At 46.0% G+C, this 22,757-nt stretch overlaps 1 protein-coding gene across 1 annotated transcript in view; it reads right to left on the reverse strand.

Annotated features, from left to right (window-relative positions):
- Itpr2 (inositol 1,4,5-trisphosphate receptor type 2) overlaps window positions 1–22,757 on the reverse strand; it is a 387,210-nt gene that overhangs the window by 38,534 nt on the left and 325,919 nt on the right. The window contains exons 53-55 of the mRNA XM_036181996.1: window positions 18,230–18,360; window positions 16,397–16,562; window positions 1,695–1,855 (exon numbers count right to left, since the gene is read on the reverse strand). Coding sequence (XP_036037889.1) covers window positions 1,695–1,855; window positions 16,397–16,562; window positions 18,230–18,360 — 458 coding nt within the window. The remainder of the gene's footprint in view (window positions 1–1,694; window positions 1,856–16,396; window positions 16,563–18,229; window positions 18,361–22,757) is intronic.

The raw sequence follows: 22,757 nt of genomic DNA on the forward strand, positions 1-22,757 counted from the left end.
ACCTTTCTTCCTTTGAGGCCTCTCAGACGTTTGTCACACTGATGGTGAGAGCTAACCAACACCTCTGAGGGTCTGAGTGACTCATTTCCAGCCTGTGTTTGGCTGTCCCTCACAGGAACTCACTCTGATCCAGATGAACCCCAATGCACAAGTCCTGCCTTGTGTATTACTCCCTAGGACACACAGGCACCCCCAACACACCTTTCCACATCGGACACCACTCTGACTTTCAGCTTCTATAGATTCTTATCATGTGACTGGGCAAACCTGGCACACTCTCTTTCAGTTGGCTGTGCTCCCACAACTGAGCTCTACAGAAGAGGGGCATGCCATTGTTTGCACTGTATTCTCAGAAATATTTCATACAGAAGACTTAACAGGTGCAAATAAACACAAAATTACTAAATTGAATCAAACTCTGATGGAGCACAGCCACGAGGTCACATATGTAAGTTCTGCATCTTAGATGCACCTCTCACAGTGAGCAGATAGGAAATGTTTCCCACAAACACTATCCAGAACATGTGACTACAGCTATGAGAATCTCTCAGGGGACTCATTATCTTTTCTCTATATTTAGAAAAGGAAGAGGAGAGAAAGCTAAATGTGGGGAAATGGACAAAACAGTAGATTCTGTCCACATTATAGGAAGAATGCAGAGAAAGCAGTCATAACCAGAAAGAAGCCAGGAATGAAAATGCCTGGAAGATGCCAAGGTATTGAAGCTCTGTGCACAGCCTTCTGGAGACACTCAGCTACTGACAGACAGGTAAGTCAACACTAGGTCAACCTAGTTTTGATAAGACAATGCCCAGATAGATGGACAGACAGATGGATGGATGTATCAACAGATGGAATAATAGGTACATAGGTAGGTAGATAGACAGACAGATAGAGGATTGGTGGAAAGATAGATATATGATACATAGATTGTTGAATGGATGGATATAAATAGATGATGGATAGATGGACAGATGGATGAACAGATATTAGATGAATGGGGCGAAGGTTGGATGGATGGATGGATGGGCAGGCTGTGGCAGTATTGTGTCTTTATCTGAGTAGCTGACCTACTCCTTCAGGGTCAGGTCTAGAGCCCCTCCTCTCCTTACCTCACTCACTCTCCTTACTCTCCCTTACCCCCTTTACTTAACGCCCTCTCCTTACCTCCCTCTCCCACAGGTGCTGACCAAACACCTCTCTTAGGACTGAGCAGAAGGGTCAGCTGTGTTCTCCCACAGGCTCCCCTAGAGCACCTGCATTCCCAAACACAAGACTTTGTGAATTATTGATTTAGGAAATTCAAGGAATCTTTTGAAGCCCGACTCTTCTGTCTACCGTGTGACAATATGACATTTCCAGATGTGGGAACTGAGAGGTCCAGTGAGGACTGGAGATCTGGGATCAGGGTTTAGGGTCAGAGGTTAGCGACAATAATGGGAAGCTCTACACTGCACAGATAATCCCTGAGAGGATGCTACTTGTACATGGAGACATAGATTTGACTGGATAACAAGGATGATGTCAGCAATGTGGAAATTCTCCAGTGACTGACAAGCCTATTCAAAGGCTCACAGAAAGCCAGAACTAGAACACCTAAGAGGAGTGCAGGGGAGAGATGGGCACTGAAGGCCTCTGAGCTGTGATATGATCACAGTTGGAGAATCAGGACTAGCTGAGGCAGCCTCACTCACCATGATCATCTGAGCCACGTAGCTCTCAGGCCCTGTATATTCCGTCGGGTCCTTCACCTTCACCAGGACGATGAAGTACAAGTAATGCCACATGTTGTGCTCTGACTTGATGTGCTCCTCAAAGGAGACCGTCTTGTTGTCAAACTTGTCCCTCTCCAGGCCTGCAAAACACAGCACACACTCGGTATGCAATTTTCCTTCAGCCAGGACTTCTTAGCATAAAAATAAAACACGGCCATTACTGAAAATCAACAACAAGCTGCTTTCTGGAAGAGTGTGCCATTTTAAAATACTGTCATAACTAAAACAATATATGAAAGCTTAAATGAAGAGGCTGTGGTTGATAGACCCATTCCCAACTAACGTTTACTCCCCCCCCCACCATGATCCTTGGGAATATGCAGTTCTATCACAGAGGGAAGAGCTACAAGTAATTTTATATTTAGTCATATCAAAACTGTCAAATTCAACCAGACCAAAAGTATAAGGGAAAGACAGAAAGATAATTGTCCAAGAGAAAGAAATACAGCTCAGTAGGAAAAGCATTTGTCACAGAAGCCAGGTGATCTGCATTTGATCACAAACATACACACATGAAGATTTCTGAAAGAAATCAACCAAGAAAAGGAAAAATGGCTAATCGTGGCAGGAAAAAGAAACAATTCCTTCCCTATCAAGGCCTTGGGTTAAAGGAAAGCAGCTGAGTCTCGCCTTCAGAGTCACTTCAACCAGCAAAGCATTTGAGCAGAGCCAGCCCCGCGGCAAGGACTCTCCTCAAGGCCCCTAGACCACAATGCTCAGGGAAGCTGGGGCTAGGTCGGCCACTTCAATTCTCAGGTGTCCTAGTTAGGGTTACTACTACTGTGATGAAATACCATGACCAAAAGCAAGCCGGCTTACACATCCACATCACAGCCATCAATGAAAGAAGTCAGGACAGGGACTCAACTAGGGCAGGATCCTGGAGGGAGGAGCTGATGCAGAGGCCTCGGAGGAGTGCTGCCTATTGGCTTGCTCCCCATGGCTTACCCAGCTTGCATTCTTTTAGAACCCAGGACCACAAGCCCAGGTATGGCCCACCCACAATGGGCTGGGCCTTCCCATATCAGTCACCAATTAAGAAAATGTCTTCCAGACTTGCCTACAGCCCCATCTTAGAGAAGCATTGTCTTAATTGAGGTTCCCTCCTCTTGGGTGACTCTAGCTTGCATCAAATTGAAATACAACTATGCAGCACAACTGAGCCCTTGTCAACCTGACACACAAACACATCACTGTAAAGTCACAACCTTTCCTTTCTTGTTCATTCCTAAGGCCATACATTAATATAAACATCATAGTGTAAAACATTTTACAAACTTAAAAGTCCCACAGCCTTACAAAGGCAGTTTAAAGTTCAGATTCTTTAAAAAATCCAGTTTCTTTTAAAATCAAAAGTCTCTAAACTGTGGGCTCCTATAAAATAAAAAATAAGTTAATTTCTTACTTCAAGAGGGAAGAGCCAGAGCACAGTCACAATCAGATCAAAGCAAAACCAAACACTAATAGTGTAAATAACGCTCAATGTCTGGGATTCATTCATGATCTCTGGGCTCCTGCAAGGGGGTTGGGTCATTTCTCTGTACCACCCTCTACAGCACACACAGCTCATATTCCTAGCTGGAGCAAGCTCCACTCCACTGCTGCTGCTGTTCTTGGTGGTCATCACATGATACTGGCATCTCCAAACTCCTGGGGTCTCTGCTGCAGCTGGACTGCACTTTCACCAATAGCCTCTCCTAGGCTCTCCTCATGGTGCCAAGTATAGTTAAAGTTTTCCTGCCTGGCCCACGGTCAGGACAAATCTCTCTCACCCGACAGGCCCATAGACGCTCAGACCCAACCAAGTAAACACACAGAAACTTATATTGCTTACAAACTGTATGGCCATGGCAGGCTTCTTGTTATCTAGTTCTTCCTAATTAAATTAACCCATTTCTATTAGTGTATAAGTTGCCACGAGGCTCGTGGCTTACCAGTACCTTACATCTTGTCATGGCAGCGGCTGGCAGTGTCTCTCTGCCCTTGCTTTCCACTTCCCAGAATTCTCCTCCCTCCTTGTCCCACCTATACTTCCTGACTGGCTACTGGCCAATCAGCATTTTATTTATACAGATCAATATCCACAGCAGCCAAGCCTCAGCTTCTCTGTCTGACCCCCTTCAATTCCCACTGCTACTGAGACTGTAACTTCACCAATGGCCTCTTCTGGCCTCTCACAGTGCCAAGCCTCAGCTGTTCTCCAAAACCCCTTCATGCCTTCAAAACCAGTAGCACCTGGGTGACTCTTACATCACTAAGTACAACTTTGGCTGCCTCTGGAAGACAGCTTTGTGTGTTCTCAGGAAACACTTCCCAGAAGATTTCACCTCAGTGATGTTGGTCTCTCCTCCATCACTCTGTTTTCTCAGCTCTGACCAGCATCAGTGTCCCAGCAAAGCAAAGGTTCCACTTCAGTGGTGCTGGTCTCTTGTTGATCACAACTATTCTTCAGCCCAGCTGGCCAGTGCCACAGCAACTAAAGTCAAAATAACAAATGGCTCCAATAGTCTTTAAACTTCCCTCGGAAACTTCACAAGCCAGGCTTCCAACATCTACAGTGAATTCAACATTCTGGTCTCCCAAGCGCCTACAGAACAGCCCACTGAGCTCTCAACACACAATGGCTTTTCTAGTCCAAAGTTCTAAAAGTCTTTCCACAATCCTCCCCAAAACACATATCAGGTCTGTCACAGCAATGTGCCACTATCCTGGTGCCAATTTATGTCCTATTTAGTAACCCTACTGCTTCGATTAAAAGCAAACTGGGAAGGAAAGGGTTTGTTTGGCTTGCACTTCCACATCATAGACCATCACTGAAGGAAGTCAGGGCAGGAACTCAAACAGGACAGGAACCTGGATCATGACACAGAGGCCATGGAGGAGTGCTGCTTACTGGATTAGTCCCCATGGCTGCTCAGCCTGCTTTCTTATAGAACCCAGGACCACCAGCCCAGGGATGGCTCCATCCACAATGGGCTGGGGCCTCCCCCATCAATCACTGATTCAGAAAGTGCCCTACAGGCTTGCCAATGGTCCAGTCTTGTGGGGCGTTTTCTCAGTTGAGGCCCCTCTCCTCTCAGATGACTCTAGTTGTGTCAGGTGACATGAAGCTAACACACCAAGCTACATCTCCAGCTTCTGGAGGAATTATGGGAAGGATCTGAGTGTCAGATTTGTCTCTTGAAGTGAGGATCTTATGAAGAAAGTGAATGGAGATGAAGAGAAACAACTATGGAAAAACAAGTCTTATTGGTGTGGGAAAAGGGTGACAGGGTTGAGTTCGTCTTTGCTGTTCAGATATCAGAGAAGACACCAGGAACCTGAATTCCAATCCTGGTCACTCCTTCCCTGAGCACATTTCAAAGGCCACTCAGGCATGAAGAACATGTAAACATGTTACAAAACAAATACCTGTCCCCGGTGCTGGGTTGACTTTTTAAATCATGTTATTGGATTTTTTTTTTAAATGAAAATGCTATAAAATACAGCCATCTGGTGACTGTACCTCATTCCACTTGACCAGTTATCAGTTCAGTGTGTCTGAGGTGAGCTCCAGTGCCCTTCCTTCACAGCCTCCTCCTCTTTACTCACTCCAGTGCTGTTGTCCAAGTCACAAGCCCAAGAGTCAACCCTGACTTTTTCTGCCTCTCACATGCCATAGCCAATCCACATTGAAATACCGCTATTTCTTCCTTCTGCACATATCCACATCTGTGTATGTTGAACTCCTCCTCTGCTGATGCTGTGGTCTGAACTGTTGCTTTCCCTGACATGTGGATCTTCTCACTAGCTGCCCAGAGCTGCGTATGTCCACCTGTGTCCTCCACTCTCAGCACAGAAGCTAGAGTGACTCTTGGAAAACCTGAACAATGTGGAGACTCTCCTTGGCTATGGCCCTCACAGCAGTCCCTCACAATAGCCTGTAAAAAGGACTTACATAAACATTAGACAAAATATAGATGTTGAAATATAGATGTCTAGTGACAGGTGAATTCCATATAGATGGTATATGATAATGTGTGGGGTGGGGTTTAGGACTCCTACTCTATCCCTCTCTGACCTATTCATGTGGGACAGGTTCTCATATTGAAACAGGGGACAAACTGACAGCTAGCGACCCCCAGAGATGCTCATGTCTCTGTCTCCATGAGGTTGGGGACAACAAACCTTTGTGCACCTGGGCCAGGATTTTCATGTGGGTGCTGAGTTCCGAACTCAGGTTTCATGCTTGAAACTCTGGCCATTGAGCTCTCTCCAGCTCCAAAGTTTTTGACTGGATTAAGCAATGACTAGGGCATAGTGTTGGTGTATCCATGAGGCTGTTTCCAGAGAAGGCTAACTGATACGGAAAAACTCCCCTGAACGTGGGAGACAGCATCCCACAGGCCAGGCAAAAAGGACCACGAGGGAACAAAGCAGCTGAGCACCAGCATTATCTGTTTTCTGCTTCCTTCTCTGCCAAGATGAGAGCAAACGCACCCCCACCCCCGACACAGGCAGGACATGGTCCCCACATATGTCTTGCCTGCCATGAGGTGTATTTTCTGTATCTTCTGAACTGTAAGCCCAAGTAAACCCCTCTTCCTTGAAGAGTATGCCAGGTGTTCATTTACAGGGATGAGAAAAATTAAACACAGTGAATAATTATTTAGCCTGCATGTGTCTCATGCAGCATTTATGTGCTAACTCCCATGTGGCCTGGCCACATTGCTGCTCTGACCTTACCCCTCCACTCCCCATGTTGGTGCCTAGGCAGCTATGCTGGATTTTTTGCTGTTCCACAGACAGATTCCTTCATCAGGGGCCGTGGCCAGGTGTTTCCTCTGGCCACAGAACTCTTTCTCTGCAGTATCCTTGGCCAACTTCTTCATGGCTGTTTCTGACTGGCAGGTGACTTAAGGTGGCACAGTGTCCAGCACATGATAATCCTTCCCATTTCCTGGAACTCTGGACCACCCTGTCACCACCCCCTCCTCTCCTGTGCTCTTTTACCACTTTCTACCAGACTAACAACCGCAGTGTCCAAGTTGTTAAATTATGCTGGATCTCAGCTCCAAGGTCATAGAGCAGCCATGCCTGCCAGTGAGAGCCTGCTGTGGGCCAGCAGTGAAGGGAGAGATGTGCTCCCCCAGGGATCGGCACATGCACACTTACTACTTTCTTGACTTGTTTTATTTTTTGTTTTTGAGACACTGTCTCACTATTTAGCTCTGTCTGGCTTGGAACTTGCTACGTAAAACAGGCTGGCTTCAGTGGTGTGATCTTAACACATGTTTCCTGATTGTGGGGATTATACAGATATCTGTGCCTCTGCTCCTCACTGTGGCCCTCATAGTTTGTACCAGTATCTAACACATGGCTGATGTCTAATAAAACAGAGATGGGATGAGTTAAGAGTGTTGAGTCGTAAAACACACCTCCACTAAGACTGAAAGCAGGTACTGATAGTGCAGGAGGGTGTGAAAATCCTGGACCCTCACGCTAGGAGAAGGAATGTAAAACAGCGCAGCAGCTTGTAAAATGGGCCTTTTCTAAAGATCCCATACAGCCACAGCACGACTCAGGAGAGCATGTCCAGGTGTACAAGAAGGAGGGATGAAAATCTGTGTTTACACAAAAACCTGCTCAAGGATGTTCAGCACAGCACAGTCCCTGCTACTTCAAAGTTGAAAAAAACCCAAATGCCCATCAGTGACGAGCAGAAAGAAGACATGGTCTCAGTGCCTGATGGAACATTCTTTTCAAAAGAAAGGCTTGAAGCATTAATGCATGCTATTGCATAGCATGATGGCTAATTTTGATTTTCAATCTGATTGAATTAATAGAAGGCCAGAGGCAGTCCTAAAATGGATCCTGAAGTTCTGTACACAATTCTGAATATGTTAAAGGTGCTGCACTGTAGACCTTAAATGGGTGAGTTTTAAGGTGTATGAATTACTTCACAATAGAGCTATTAATTAAAAAGATTATTGAAGTCCCCCAAAACTAAATTCAAACCCCTCCCATTTGCAAAGTATTAAAGTATTGATCCCATCATCACCTAATCTGTTAGATGGTAGCGGAAACAGGTAACTCTGTTCTGAAGCAGCTTGTGTGGCCAAGGGGGCATGACAGGGACAAGATGATAAAAGGAGTCCAGGAGGCACAGCTTTACAGACTCTTAGAAGATGGCTTCAGCAAGTGAAAACGAAGTAAAAGCCACCTATTTCTGGTGATGACTACAAAGCCATCTAAATATCCTACCATCCAATATGAAGTTTATACACGTCAAGAAGTAGATGCAGAATGATTCAAGTTAACTCCTGCAGTTGGTGGAAGAATCAGTCAGCACTGAATAAAACCACTCCTGACTCTACAGGTTCACATGGGCAAAGGAGTCACCAAAGCAAAGCTAGAGACAGTGGGGGGCCGGGGAGGCTGGTGTGGAGGTCACTCCTCTAGCATGGTGCTCAAAACAGCAAATGGGGTGTGCATTAAAAACCCAGAGAGCTTTAAACTCAAGGCATTGAAGGGCATTTTCCCTTTGTGCTTTGGACTTCTGGGTGGAGACAGCAGGTTCACATCTGTACTTGGGGCAGAACTTGGGGACAGGAGAAAGGACTGGTGGAAAGGGCAAGGAGCCAGGACAATGGAGAATATATGACTGGGGTCATTTGTCTTCATGGTCATAGGTTCCTGCTCTCTGGAGTGTGGCATTCCCAAAGGTAACCATCACCATGCTGGTGGTTCCTCACATTCCACCAAAACTAAACTTTGCTCCTAACTTTAATTTCCATATCTAGCGGCCTTCTATAGAATTCCATAGGGCTAGTTCCTAGGCTTGTCCAACTTAGCTCACTGAAAAGTTGTTTCTTTGGCCCCCTTTCCACTTCTGATAGCAATAAGGATGTCCCATGGACTGGCATGTGGAGCCATCTTCAGGCTCCTGTGCTGACCTCTGTGTGGACCTTTCTCTCACTCTTCAAATCCTCTTGTTCTGGGAAAACTGCCTCCAGATGCACCCTCTTCTACCTTGCAGGTACTTCTTCTCCAAGACCCAGCTCAGCCCTTGGCACCACCAGCTCCCACAGATACAACCAGATGGCTGATCCCCTGTGCCTGTAACCCTCTGCTATAAACATACTTCAGTTTGCTCTTCACCTTCGCTTCACTGTGTGTTTGGATTGTGAGTGCCACCTACACAGTACCCAGACAAACACAGGAATTCAACTAAACTGAATAAACGAAGGAGAGATTGAAGTAGAATGAAAACCTGAGCCGTCATGATATCTGCTTAGATTTGGGGAGTAAGAGAAATCAAGAGTGACTCCTATTCCCTGTCATGAGTTTCTGGTAACATCACCACGGCATGATTCCTCTTTACCAGGGGAACTGACCTGTCATCCAGGCCTCTCCATTCTGTTTGTTTGTTTGTTTGTTTGTGTGTGTGTGTGTGTACATGTGTCCAGATGCCCACGAGGACCAGAAGAGGACATGATAATCCCTGGAGCTAGAGTTACAGGTGCTTGGAATCCACTCACATGGACGCTGGGAACCGAAGTCTAGTTCTCTACAAGCTTAGGGTATGCTCTTCAGTGCTGAGACAGTGCTCTAGTCCATGGTTTACATTATTTTCTTTTGGTAAAAGGGATCAAAATTGGGCCTTCACATGTGGTGGGCAACTGCTCAACCACCTGTACTATAGATCTCTAGCCCACATTTTTCACAGTTTCAATTTTATTTCAAATCTGCACACTAATTTGCTTTACTTTATGATATTATATTTATTATAATATAATTTTTTTTTCAGATTTGCTCTAAGCTTAAATTACTAAATGAGCCTTCAGTCTTTTAAAAAAGCATGAAGCTTCCAGAAAATCAATATAGACTGGTTGATATGGCATCACCCCAAGCCTCTGGATCCATCACCTGTATTCCAAGGGAATGTCATGCCACCACAACAATACCCAGTTCATGGCAAAGTTTGAAACCATCTGTAATCAGTAGACCTAGGTTTTATCTGTGTACTCATGTGCTGCATACATGCACATGTGTACACATGCACATGGGGCCAGAGGTGGATGTCAAGTATTTTCTCAATCACTTCTCCACTTTGCTTGAGTACTAAATAGTGTCCAGCAGCCACAGAATTCCTGCCCTGTCTCCTAAGGATTGCAGGCTCACACTGTTGTGCCCAGCTTTCCATGGGGGCGCTGGACATCTGAGCTCAGGTCTTTGACTTGTTCGGCAAGCACTTTACTGAGCTATCTCCCCACTTGCATCTAGGATTGTGATATGAAGTACAAATCAACTCAGTACTGAGCTGCCTTTCCCTTCCTTGCAGAGCAGACAAGCCATGGAAGTGTAGAGACAATGTAGATTTGGGGCTGATCTACTACTGCCTAGTCATTCATTAACAAATACTGATGAGCGAACCCCACACATAATATGGAAGAAAAAAATGTTAATATGTATGTCTACTTCTTTTAAAGAAGAACAGTTAGCTTCACAAAGAGCTGAGTCTCATCTTTGCACAGTAGTAGGGAATTTTATAGGCAAGATCTTGATAACAGCTACCACAGCTTCAAAGCATGGTCATAGACTCTCCTCATCCTAGAGAAGCAAAGAACAGCTCAGGGCAAGAACCCTGGCCAAGGTTACATTGTCAGGGTGTGGGACTATGGGAGGTAGTGTCTACCTGACTAGGGGGTTCACATGCTTTCTACAGTATGAGGGTGTATGGCATCAAGCAGAGGCAAAGAGACTGCTGAGCATGGTGTGATGATAGCCATTCAGGAGCACCCTAGTTTATCTTGCTGAGTGAGAATGGAAAAGAGTTCATGAATCCTAGTATTGGGGCTGGGCCTCAGAGATGGGGCAGAGTTCTATGGCTCATGGGGGTTTGGGATTTCAACCAGAACACCCTCTCACTACTGTGAAAACAGAGTCCAGCATGTGAACAGTGAGGAACACACTTGGAACTGGGATTTGAAACATAAATAAGAGAAAAATAGATGAAAACACAGTAAAGAAGGGGAGGAAGAAGGAAAGAAGAGAAGGAGGAAGAGGTGTTGCGAATTACACTATGTAAAGATATGTCACTGTGATTGGTTTAATAAAAATCTAAATGGCCAATAGCTAGGAAGGAGGTATAGCTGGGACTTCTGGACAGAGAGTGCTCAGGGAAGAAGAAAAGCAGGGTTACCAGCTGGATGCAGTGGGAGCAAGACACACAGGAGGAAAGGTAAAAACCACAGGTCACATGGCAATATGTAGATGAATAGAAATGGGTTGGTTTAAGTTATAAGAGCTAGTGGGATAAGCCTAAGCTATAGGCCAAACTTTTATAATTAATAATAAGTCTTTGTGTCATTTCTTGTGACCTGGCAGCCCAAAGAAAAATCCATCCATAAAGAGGGGAAGAGGAGGAAGAAGACAGAGAGAAGGAGGAGGTGGGGTCCAGATTGTGAAATGTCTTAGTGCCAGGAAAAGGAGAGCACCATGTTACTAATGGCTTTTGTACTAGAAAAGTCAGCCTAGCAGCACTGAGCAGGCCCATGTGTGGTTGTGAGAATTTGTGGCAGGACGTAGTGTGAACCTGTTATGGTGATATTTTATTTGTTCTGAATTGTGATTTTATTTGTATGTTAATAAAGTTGCCTTGGGGTCAGAGCAAGCTATAGCAGAAGCTGGGTGGTGGTGGTTGCACGCCTTTAATCCCAGCACTTGGGAGGCAGAGCTAGGCAGATCTCTGTGTGTTCAAGGATACAGCCAGCATGGAGATACACACCTTTAATCTCAATACCAACCATAGAAGACCTGGAGGTCTGTACAGACAGGCAGTGATAAGGAGCTCATGAGGTTGGGTTTACAACCAATGAGAAGGCAGAACAGAAAGTCTATAAAAATGACAGAGACACAGGAAGTAGGTCTCTTGCAGAGAGGAAAGACAGCAGCATCAGTGAAGGGCAAGGTTTTCAACTCTCAGCAATTGCTCTGACCTCTTGGCTATTAACTCTGTATTTGGCTCTGTGTTTCTTATTTAACAAGACGGTTACATCTACAGTCTGTGGAAGCAGGTCTGTTAGCCCAGGGTGGCTGAAGTGTTGAAAGGAGAGAGCACAGATGCTGACGTGAGGGAGAATTTCCAGCCCTGCTTACTGAAGGCAGAGGTGGAGATCTGTTGCTGCCATATGCCAGCCAGGATCTGGAACTGAGCAAGAGAAGGCGGAGAGACAGGGGACACTGAGTTTGGGTGGTCTGGGTGGCTGCCAGGAGGCTGTGCCAGCTTCATTGTCCAGTAAACATGGAATAGAGGAAGAAGCCTGGAGAGTGTGTTGCTGGAGATGTGCACTTGGCAAAAGTGGGGATAAATGGGCATGGAAGAGAAGCATGGTGAGATGTGGGGGTGGGGGGTCCAATGCAAAATCAAGACCTCTTTTCTAGGGAGCTAATGTGAAGGAAGGGGACATCTCTGAGAGCCAGAGATACAGATGAGGAGGACTGTCCTTTGGGAGGCCAGACACAAACAGTTTACTGCAAAGAAGTGAAAACATCAACATGTTTCACATCAAGGAGAGGAACTAGAGCTTTGTTTGTTTGTTTGTTTGTTTTTTCCCTAGAATGCATGGGGTCTAGTTCTTGCCTAAGAAGCATTCCTTCAGGTCTCCAGTCAGGTTCTTCCCCACACTCCTGAGTGATTGCAGGACACTCAGGCTGTATCACTCCAACCTCACTTCCCTCGTCCAGTCTAGACATGGACAAGAGATTCTTCTTTGACCTCAGCTTCCTTCTAGAAAATCTGATCTCCACACCAGATAGCCTGGTCTGTCTAAACCACAAGGGTCTTCCCAAGTGATGAGGCCAAAGGACAAGGGTCTTCCATTCATGTTATTATTGGCCTGCCTTGCTCTGGCAGTTGGTTGCAAATTATATGTATATATAAATGTATGTATATACGTATATACATGTATATGTGTATACTTGTACATATGCATATATATGGATACATATATACATGAATATGAGAAAGGGAAGGGGGAAGAGAGGAAGAAAAAGAGAGGCAATATTGTCAGCCACGAAGGCACAGAAACAATATAGATCTCAGACACTTGCTTCCCTTCATGTTGACTGGAAGAAGCAGGCTTTTTACAATGTCCTTGTCAACAATTATGCCACCTTTATAAAAGGAAACTTGGGGAGTCTGACACCTTTATAAAAGAAGACTTGGGGGGTCTGTCATAATGCACAGGAACCCCTCGAGCACTTTCATCTCAGCTCACAGACACACAGGTCTCTTGGTGCTAAGACACCAGGCTCAGGAGAATATTCTCCACCTAGATCTGCCCAGAGCCACCCAGAGAGAGACTCCCACTAGGCTCTTGGGGTCTACCATGTGTGTCTCTGCAAGGCTTGGCTCTGGGATTGTGTCAGTCTGGGCCAAACCTCCAAGCAGAACACCAAAGGGCTGCTCAGGAAATCACCATGCACTGATGTGAATCCAGGGGCCAGAATGGCATGCTGAGCCCTCTCCTGAGACAGGCCAGCATCTATCTTTCCTGCTGGCCTCAACAGCAACAGCATATCCCACCATGCTGGAACCTGTGGTGATATATTGTGTACCCCAATAAAATCTGCCCAAAGATCAGAAAACAGAACAAGCCACTAGACTAAACTTGGCTGCCATGGGGGTAGTGGCACACACCTTTAATCCCAGCACTAGGAAGGAAGTGATATGGCTAGGTGGAGAAAGGTATATAAGGCGTGAGGAGACAGGAACTGGAGCCCCTTCGGCTAGAGGCTTTTCAGCTGAAGCCCTTTTGGCAGAAACACCTTTCTGCTAGAGAGCCTTTTTGGATGAGGAATCAGAGGCTTTCAAACAGAGGATTCATGGAGTTGGCGAAGTGAGACATGGCAGTGGCTTGTTCCCTTGTCTCTCTGATCTCTCAGCATTTACCCCAATATCTAGCTCCAGGTTTTTTTTTATTAAAAGGCCTATTAGAATTCGTGTTACAGCAGCCCGCAGGGCAGAGTGTGCACACCACACTCCCAGGTGCCTTTGCCAGATCCTCCAACTTCCTTGCACCCTCCTCACCCATGCTGTCTCTCTCCTGACTCTTCCTAGACGCTGCTTCCTGCTTACGCTCCACAGGCTCCACATCTGACTAGGCAGCCTTCCTTCATGCTCTAGATTTTACTATAATCTGCGGGCCGTGGGTGCCTGTCACTGTCTGCAGAGAAGACACACTGACTCAGGCTAGGGTATACCCCGCCTTGGATGTTCACTGCACACAAGTCCAGAGCTCCCCAAGTTAAATTCAGGGCATTCATACCTCACTCCCCTGTGATACTCAGCCACTTGGTATCACCCATGCACCCAGCCATCTTTCATATCCATTCCCAGCCATCAGGATTTCAAAGTTCTGGAGCTAGAGAGATGGCTCAGTGGTTAAGAACACTAGCTGTTCTTGTAGAGGAACAGGGGTCAGGTTCCCAGCACCTCCCTAGTGGCTTACAACTGTCCACGACTCTGACCTCTGGTGCACATACATACATGGAAGCTAAACAGGCATACACATAAATAAAAAGTACATTTAAAATAATATTTTAAGATTCTATCATCTGACTTTCTTGACTCTGCTTTCTACCCCCAACACCGTACCACGGCTATCAGAAACTGGTCTTCCTTACTTACCATCTGGGCTGTGGTAACAACCAGTTGCCCTGTCTTCAGGACAACCCTGATGAAGGAGTCCCCAGAGCTACTGCAGTGCTCTGAAACAAAGACCAGACCCAGTGCCTTTCTATCTATGCTAAGACTAAATCTACACTGCCTCAGCTGAACACCCTCCCCATGGCCACCTTGCTCTGCAGCTCACACCAACAACACGGTGACACTCTGCTATAGTTTGTATAGGAAAGCCCCTAGGTACATGCTTTAGTGCTCCAACTGCAGCTGGTGGTACTTTCCAAGCTCAGAGAACTTGGGGAAGTGGGCTGGAGGCCATCAGCTAGTGCAGCAGGCCAAGGTGTGTAGCTCAACTCCACTTCCAGTCTCTCTGCTCCCAGATCAGCCAGCATGTGGACAGGCAGCCTCGCACTCCTACTGCCAGAGCTGAAGAGACCTTTCATCCCTTAAGCTGCTAGTGTTTGGTCACGATGACACTCAAAGTAAGTGAAGCCCCACGCTGTGCAGACTCTGTTTCCATGCCACCTCTGGTCCTGGCTGTCCTGCTTCTACCCACTTCGGCAACTGACTAATGCTCCCTTTATCTTTGACCATCAGCTCTGCGCCATCTGCCCTGAGAAACATGTTGGCTGTTACTGCTCCCCACCCCAACCCACAGAAGTGCCCATCCTCTCCTTACCTTAAGCAACCCAGAGACTTCGCTATCATTTCCCTTGATACACAGTGCATGCGTGCATGTGTGCATGCATGTGTGTGCTTATCTGTCTGTCTGTCTCAGCACAGACCACGAAAGCTGAAACAGGTCATGGCTAATATACATTCTTCCCTAGATCATGAATATTCTTTCACATTACTCCCAGGAACACCTCCCGCTGGAGGAGTGATGAAGCAGCTTGGAAGAGCCACAGAGGAGAAGGGGACAAGTGAGGAAAGTCACGGAGGCAGAGAACAGGCTTTACTGAGGCCCAGTTAAAGTTGGACGGTCTGACACTGTAGTGAAGATCAAAGGGCAGGAGAGTGGAGGGGTGAGTGAGAGTCTGGGGTTCAGAGGAAGGACTATAGTGGCCAGTGACACCAGAGAGAACTGATGGAGAGAGAGAAAAGGGAGGATTTGAGAGACAATAACAATGAAGAAAAAGTTGGTTCAGCCTGGGAGATGATGTTGGGGCAGAAGAAAAGGGTGTGTGTGCACACATGTGCAGTACATGTTGTGTGTGCACACACTTGTGCAGTACATGTTGTGTGTGCACACACTTGTGCAGTACATGTTGTGTGTGCACACACTTGTGCAGTACGTGTGGTGTGTGTGCACACATGTGCAGTGTATGTGGTGTGTGTGCAGCCTGCAGTATGTTGTGTGTAGTGTGGATGTGCGGGGTGTGGTAGGTGCATGATATAGATGTGTGTGGTATGTTCTATAGTATTTCTTATTTTCTGTGATATGCATGTTATGTGTGTGTGTGTGTGTGTGTGTGTGTGTGTGTGTGTGTAGCTGTAACACTAGGATAATGACTAGTTTTGAATCTAAAATGGTGATTTTAAATGAGTGGAATCTTTGATTCATAATCTAGCAAAATAAAAGTCACTCTGTAATGTACTCAATATGCTATTGTGATTAAAAGCCCATTTGCCAGCTGGTGGAACCTCCTGGCATCTGGCAGCACATTCGACAGGCAGAGGACTGTATAAATTGCAGAAATAATGGTGAAGAGTTTGGGGAGATTCTTGCATCTATTTATGGAAGCAGAGAATGTCAGTCTCATGCAACATTATGTAACCTGAATTTTATCCAGCCTTTACAGTAAAACAATTTTTCCTAAAGCATGAAAAAATGGAAATCATTCTCATCCCTCCTTCCTGCTGAGCAGTTTGCCCATCCGTTGCCTTAGCATCTGGCAGGGGGAGAGAGGGAGACTTATTCATCTTTTATCATCACATGGTGGGGGGCACCTACCACAGATGAAGCAGGTTGTCTTGAGAATTTCTTCTTTCTTCTGCTTCTCACTTCTGAGATCAGCAAAAGTGTCAATGATCACACCAAAAATCAGGTTCAGAACGATAATAATGACGATGAAGAAGAAGAGGAGGTCATAAACCACCCGGGCAGCAAATAAGGGCTCCTGCAACAGAAGTGCAAAACACACCTATAACACACACACACACACACACACACACACACACACACACACACACACACGGTGGCTATTGATTCAGCACACTGTCTAGCATAAACCCAGTGTTCAACAGGTATCCTCTGAGTGAACACACAGTAGCCCCGTTAGAAAAGGAAAGACCCCTCTGTCCTTCTTTTCCTCCAGCTAAGGGAATGCCTGAAGCCTGGTCTCTGAATCCTTCCACTTCTCTGGGGAGAAGAGGAACACACTTCCCAAGAGGAACACACTTTCTTGTGTGCTTTTCCTAGTGATGGATGTGAAATGTCTGCACAGGCTCACATTGTTGTTTGGACACTTGGTCCTCATCTGGTGCTATTGTTTGGGGAGGCTGTGGAACCTTCAGGAGGTGGAGCCTCACCAGAGGAAGTGAGTCACCAGGGGTGGACCTTGTCCCTGCTGACTCTCTGCTTCCTGAGGGTGGAAGCAATGTGGCCAGCTGGCTTCCCATCCTTGCGCCACCCTTTCTCTAACTGAAGTTGTGTCTTTCCCAGGATGATGGGATAATCCCATAGAACTGTGACCCAAAATGGCCCTCTGTCCTTAGTTTGCTTTGGTTGGCCATTTTGTCACATCAGTGAGAAACACAATCGTGCAGGTTTCTCCCAGACACCAAGCAAAAGGGAGTCAAACACAACCCCAAGGCTAGCTGAGGGAATCTGGTGATTTCTCAGTTCCGCCCTTGTTCTGACAAGGTCCAGTATGTGTGTCCTATGTGGTCTGCAATGTTAAAACACACAGCAGAGACCCCGGGATCCAGCTGTTTACATGAGAGCTGAGCTTTCTAGCAAGATGACTGGACAGTATATAACAGGCCAGTTGCAGAAGAAAACTGAATGCTTCCAGTCTGGTGCTTCAACATTTACAGTTACTGAGAAATGTTCTCACTTTGCCATTTTAATGTATGAAATTCTGTTAGAACTCATCCACACTTTGTATTCATCCTGGTAAATAATGGCGGTTCTTCCTATGCAGAAGCAGAGTAAATCCTTGCACCTGGGGATCCTGTAGGCACAGGCAGCCGAGGTGCTGGGCTCTATTTAACAGTCAGCTCCTGTGGAGTTTGTGGCTGTGACTTTGTTGCTGTGATATAATGTGTGGTTCAGACTGGAGCCCAGCTGATATCCACAGGCTTTTAGTTCACCTCTGATCCCGTGATGCCACTGTGCAATTGACTGTCCTACAGCCACTGTTCTACTGTAGGCAAATGACACTGCAGCCCTGAAAATCATGACCACACTGTAAACACTGGTGAGGAAGGGAACAAGAAAGAAGCAAGGCCTGTGTGCTAGAGGCCTGTCATAGGGAGGCTGAGGCAGAAGAACAGCAACTTCAGGCCAGCCCGGGCTACAAAGGGAGTTCAGGCCCAGCCTGGGCAATGCAGTGAAACTCCTAATCTCAAAGTTTAAAAAGTAAAAGGAGGGCTGGGGATATGTTGTGTTGATAGTTCAATTCCTAATCTAGGAGGGGAGGGAGGGATGGAGGGAGGGAGGGAGATGGGAGGGGGAGGGAGGTGGGAAGGGAAGGGGCTGAGGGAGAGAGGGAAGTACTGGGGGAGGACATGAAGGAGGGACGGAAGGAAGGAAGGAATAATCACATGCTCCCATCTCGCTCACATCTTTTGATGGCCGTCTCAGCACATCCCCCACACCACCGCCGTTCCGGAGGCCCTGGTTCAGCACCGTGACAATGCACATGAGCAGGGTGTCACACGTCCGCTCAATCCCATCCTCACTCCCTTCGTCAGCTGCAGAAACACAAGGTTTTGAAAACACACTATTATTTACACCCAAGAATCTGCTGCTATTGTGCTGAACACAAGTTTTTTGAAGTCACATGACATCTACTCCACATGTGACCACCACACATGACTGGCACATGCAGAGCCACAACTTATAATATCTTGAGATTTTGCTTTTCGTGGCTTGGTGGCAAATGACAGGATAGAAAGGAAAACTGTGACAAGGTTAAGACTCGTGTGCCTGACCGTAGTGGAGACTGCAGTGAACACAGCTCTCTACCCAGCCTGCCAAGAGGTTCAGATGAATGACCAGACCAAGGAAGTGATCCAGACTAGGCAGGTACCGACCTCCGCAGCCTCGTATAGAATGAGGGTTGGCCGAGGACCATGTCATGTTAGAACTGCACACAGTAGGAGCTTACTGCTGGAGTAGCCACAATTCTATTATTTAGAGTAAGTTTCAGAATATTTGAGGGACCACTTGGGACTAGAGATGAAACTCTGCTTAGGAATGAGAAGAAAGGAAAAGACACAATGTGTCGGAAAAGCCCTGAGATTGACCCCATGCTGGAAGATCCAGACAGAAAACAGAAAACCATTTAAAGCTAGGACTGTCAGCCCAACTGGGCACAAGAAACAGGATTCTGTCACCTAGTAAATGAGCAGAAAGGCAAAGGCTCCTTTTGTTACAGAGTTAAAAAACCTCACCTCAGGACTTGGGGACCTGGGGCTACAGTCTGCATGTCAAGGCAAGAATGTAAAAGCAACCACTGGCCATGGGGAAGTAAAGCCATCTCATCATTAGGAGGAGGCTGAGTTCTCACTTCTGAACAGATTTTATTTTATATCCTACAAAGAGGGCCCCTGATGTTTTTACATGAGTCCAAGTTGCGCCTTCTAAAGCACACTGGGATACCCCTGGCAAGAGGGCTGCATGCAGAGATGGGCAGACTGTAAAATTTCTGGTTTGGAAATTGGAAGGAATTTGGGGAGGAAGGAGCAATAGGGACTGGGGCAGTTTTGAGGTGGTGACAGATCAACAGGACAGGAAGGAAGTGAGAGGGAAAGAGATTGTTACAGAGAATTTCTGAGTTCCAGGAAGGAGGTCATATGGAGTAGCACCTACTGCTACTTCACAAAAGTCAGACTTTCTTTCTTTCTTTTTTTAGCTTTTTGAGACAGGGTTTCTCTGTAGCTTTGCGCCTTTCCTGGAACTTACTTTGTAGCCCAGGCTGGCCTCGAACTCACAGAGATCCACCTGTCTCTGCCTCCCGAGTGCTGGGATTAAAGGCTTGTGCCACCACCACCCAGCTAAGTCAGACTTTCAATCAAAGCAAATGAGTAACAAGTGTTGTGGGGTGCTAGATACATTTTACTAATTGGAACTGCCTGGTTGTAGCATAGTAATTGCCAACTGAAGACCACTATGTGCCAGTTTGGTGGGCTCATGGAAGTGATGGGAAATGAAGTTGTCTGGGAGCTAGGGAAATCCACATTGATAGACAATCACATGTTTACATGGTTGGGCTTGCCCGGGGGACCGCCTAACTATTTCCGGTGTAGAATAGCCATCTCCGGGTCAGACATCTCGCGGGACCGGGACTCGGGCCTTACGTGGCTGCGTAAAGCACGCGAGCAGCCATGTAATCTACGCGCATGCGTAGAGTACACACAGGAGTCCCTGTACGCATGCGCGGCCCAACCTTTAAAAGGCCAGCACCATTTTACATGAGCCCCTTCTCTCCTCACCCACGTGTGTTTCATCCAGGCCTGTCACCTCTATCCTCTTTAATAAAACTCTTTCGTGGTCTTGTTGTGTTCGGGACGTGTTTCTAGCGCCAAATAACTAACACACATATCACATGTGATTAGCCATGGTGAAATCAAATGGACTGGCTGCTATACAAAATGTCACCACCATCACCAGGCACAAGAAAAATACAAATCACAACTACACTGATGTCTCATCTCACCCTATATCAGCCAGCAACCATCAAGATTAAAAAAACAAAACAAAACAAAAAACAACAAAAAACCCCAATAACTATTAGTAAAAGCGCGCGCACGCGCGCACGTGTGTGTGTGTGTGTGTGTGTGTGTGTGTGTGTGTGTGTGAATGTGACCCTTATACACAGCTGGTAGAGTAAGCTAGTACAGCCACTAAGGAAATAAGCATGGAAGTTCCTCAAAAAATTAAAACTTGAGCCAATACATGATCTGGTTCAGATTCCAAAGAATCAAAGCAGCTTACTACAGAGAGACCTATATGCTCATGTTTACCAAGGCGCTGCTACAGTGGCCAGAAGACAGAAACGTTCTGGGTGTACATCACAGATGAAGGGCCCAGCAGAGAAAGAAACCGTGGTTTGTGAAAGAAAAAAATTAGAGTTACATTTTACAATTGCTAATTGCTGATTTTGCTTCTGTACATACAACAGTTTCCTTCATTCATAAACAAGAAATTCTATTGTTTGTAGGGAAACGGATGGAACAGGACTCACAAAGATAAGAAATTGTGTGTTTTCTCTCACATGTATAACTTGCAAAGGAGTAGGGGACTATTCAGACTGTGGAGGGGGGAGGGAAGCCAAGAAAGGGTAGCAGGGATCGAATATGCTCCAAGTTCATGAAATGCTGATATGGAAATGTCGTAATGAAGCCCACGACTTTGTGCCATTGACAAGAACTAAGAGCAGAGGAGAGACATGGCAGAGTTACTTAAGTTTTTGAAATACAAAAATTGTATGGGTAAAATTTTATAAAATAAATTGGCAGGGCTGAAGAGATGGCTCAGAGGTTAAGAGCACTGACTGTTCTTCCAGAGGTCCTGAGTTCAATTCCCAGCAACCACATGGTGGCTTACAACCATCTGTAATGAGATCTGGTGCCCTCTTCTGGCTTGCAGGAATACATGCAGGCAGAATACTGTAAACACAATAAATAATCTTAAAAAAAATAAGTTGGCTACAAATACACACCAAGAGGTCTGGCTTCCCATATGGCATGCACACTGCAGGCACAGGGGTGCCCAAGTCAGGTCAGTGCCAGCATTGGCCTAGTCATCTTGCTCAATGGTAGCCACACAGGCATGCTGGGGTCATACAGCAGCCTCTATGAGCTTTATTGAAAGGTTCTACTGTTTGCCATGAGCCACTTTCCGCTCTCAGTAAGTCATTCAGGGATCCCATAGGTAAGTGCTCCCTTGTGGTCACTTGTGTGACAAGCTGATCCTTCTCACAGGAGCTTTGTGTGAGGAAAAGGAGATAGAGGAGTAAGTAACTCAGCCTACAGAAACCTATGGTCTCCAAGAAGGCTGGGTCAGCAGATGGGAAAACACACAGCAGCCTGGGTAGCCTGAAGGCTGTGGCCTCTGCACTAAGTACTAAAAGAAGTGCCTGGCCAGCACAGCCAGGCCTAAGACAGTCCCTCAGATACAATGGGACGGCAGGGCGTGCGCGCGCGTGTACACACACACACACACACACACACACACACACACACACACTTAGAATAGTGCTGGGTACATCGTTAGTGCCCAGCGAATACAAGTTATCAATTACCCACATACAGTGGCTGTTAAATCTTATGAAAAGTCATTGTTTTAACACAATAATAAATCTGACACTTGAGTGATGTGAGGTTATCCATGTTTAGGTGACCACCAGAAAACACATTTTTTTCTTAATTAATGATAGGAAAAAGTTTCATTTGAGGAAAGGAATAATCATATCCTACCAGATCTGAAGGTATTCTCTCACCCAGAATGTTAGTCTATACATTAAAAAAAATACTGGACACTGGCTGGAGATGGTCAGTGGTTAAGATAACTTGCTGGTCTTCCAGAGGACCAGAGTTCAGCTCCTAGCACCCATGTGGGATGGCTCACAATGCCTTAACACTAGCCCCAGGGGATCCAATGCCCTCTTCTGGCTTGGCATACACTCACACAAATATATAAATGAAAATACATCTTAAAAATACTGGACATGCTTGAACATAAGTATTTATTAATGTCCCCTTTTTATGCTTTAAAAATTAAATTATTAGGGGTTGGGGATTTAGCTCAGTGGTAGAGCACTTGCCTAGCAAGCACAAGGCCCTGGGTTCGATCCTCAGCTTCCAAAAAAAAAAATTAAATTATTTGTTGTTTGTGGCTCTTATGAACACAGCAGCCTGGAGCTAAGACTCACTGGAAAGTCTGAGAGCAATTCAAATCCTCTTGTCTTAGACTTTAAAGACAATCCACCCATTACAGAAGTGATGATCCTAAGCTTTTTGTGACTAGGAAAATGTTTTAAAACACTGGTAGACAATAGGAATCCAAAATGTAGCATGTGTTAGCTTAACAAGTTCTGCTACCCACCAACCTTCTCTGTTAAAGTAGGAAGACAGGAGGTTAAAAT

This window comes from Onychomys torridus, chromosome 3 (genome assembly GCF_903995425.1).
Source record: "Onychomys torridus chromosome 3, mOncTor1.1, whole genome shotgun sequence".
Classification (NCBI taxonomy): domain Eukaryota; kingdom Metazoa; phylum Chordata; class Mammalia; order Rodentia; family Cricetidae; genus Onychomys; species Onychomys torridus.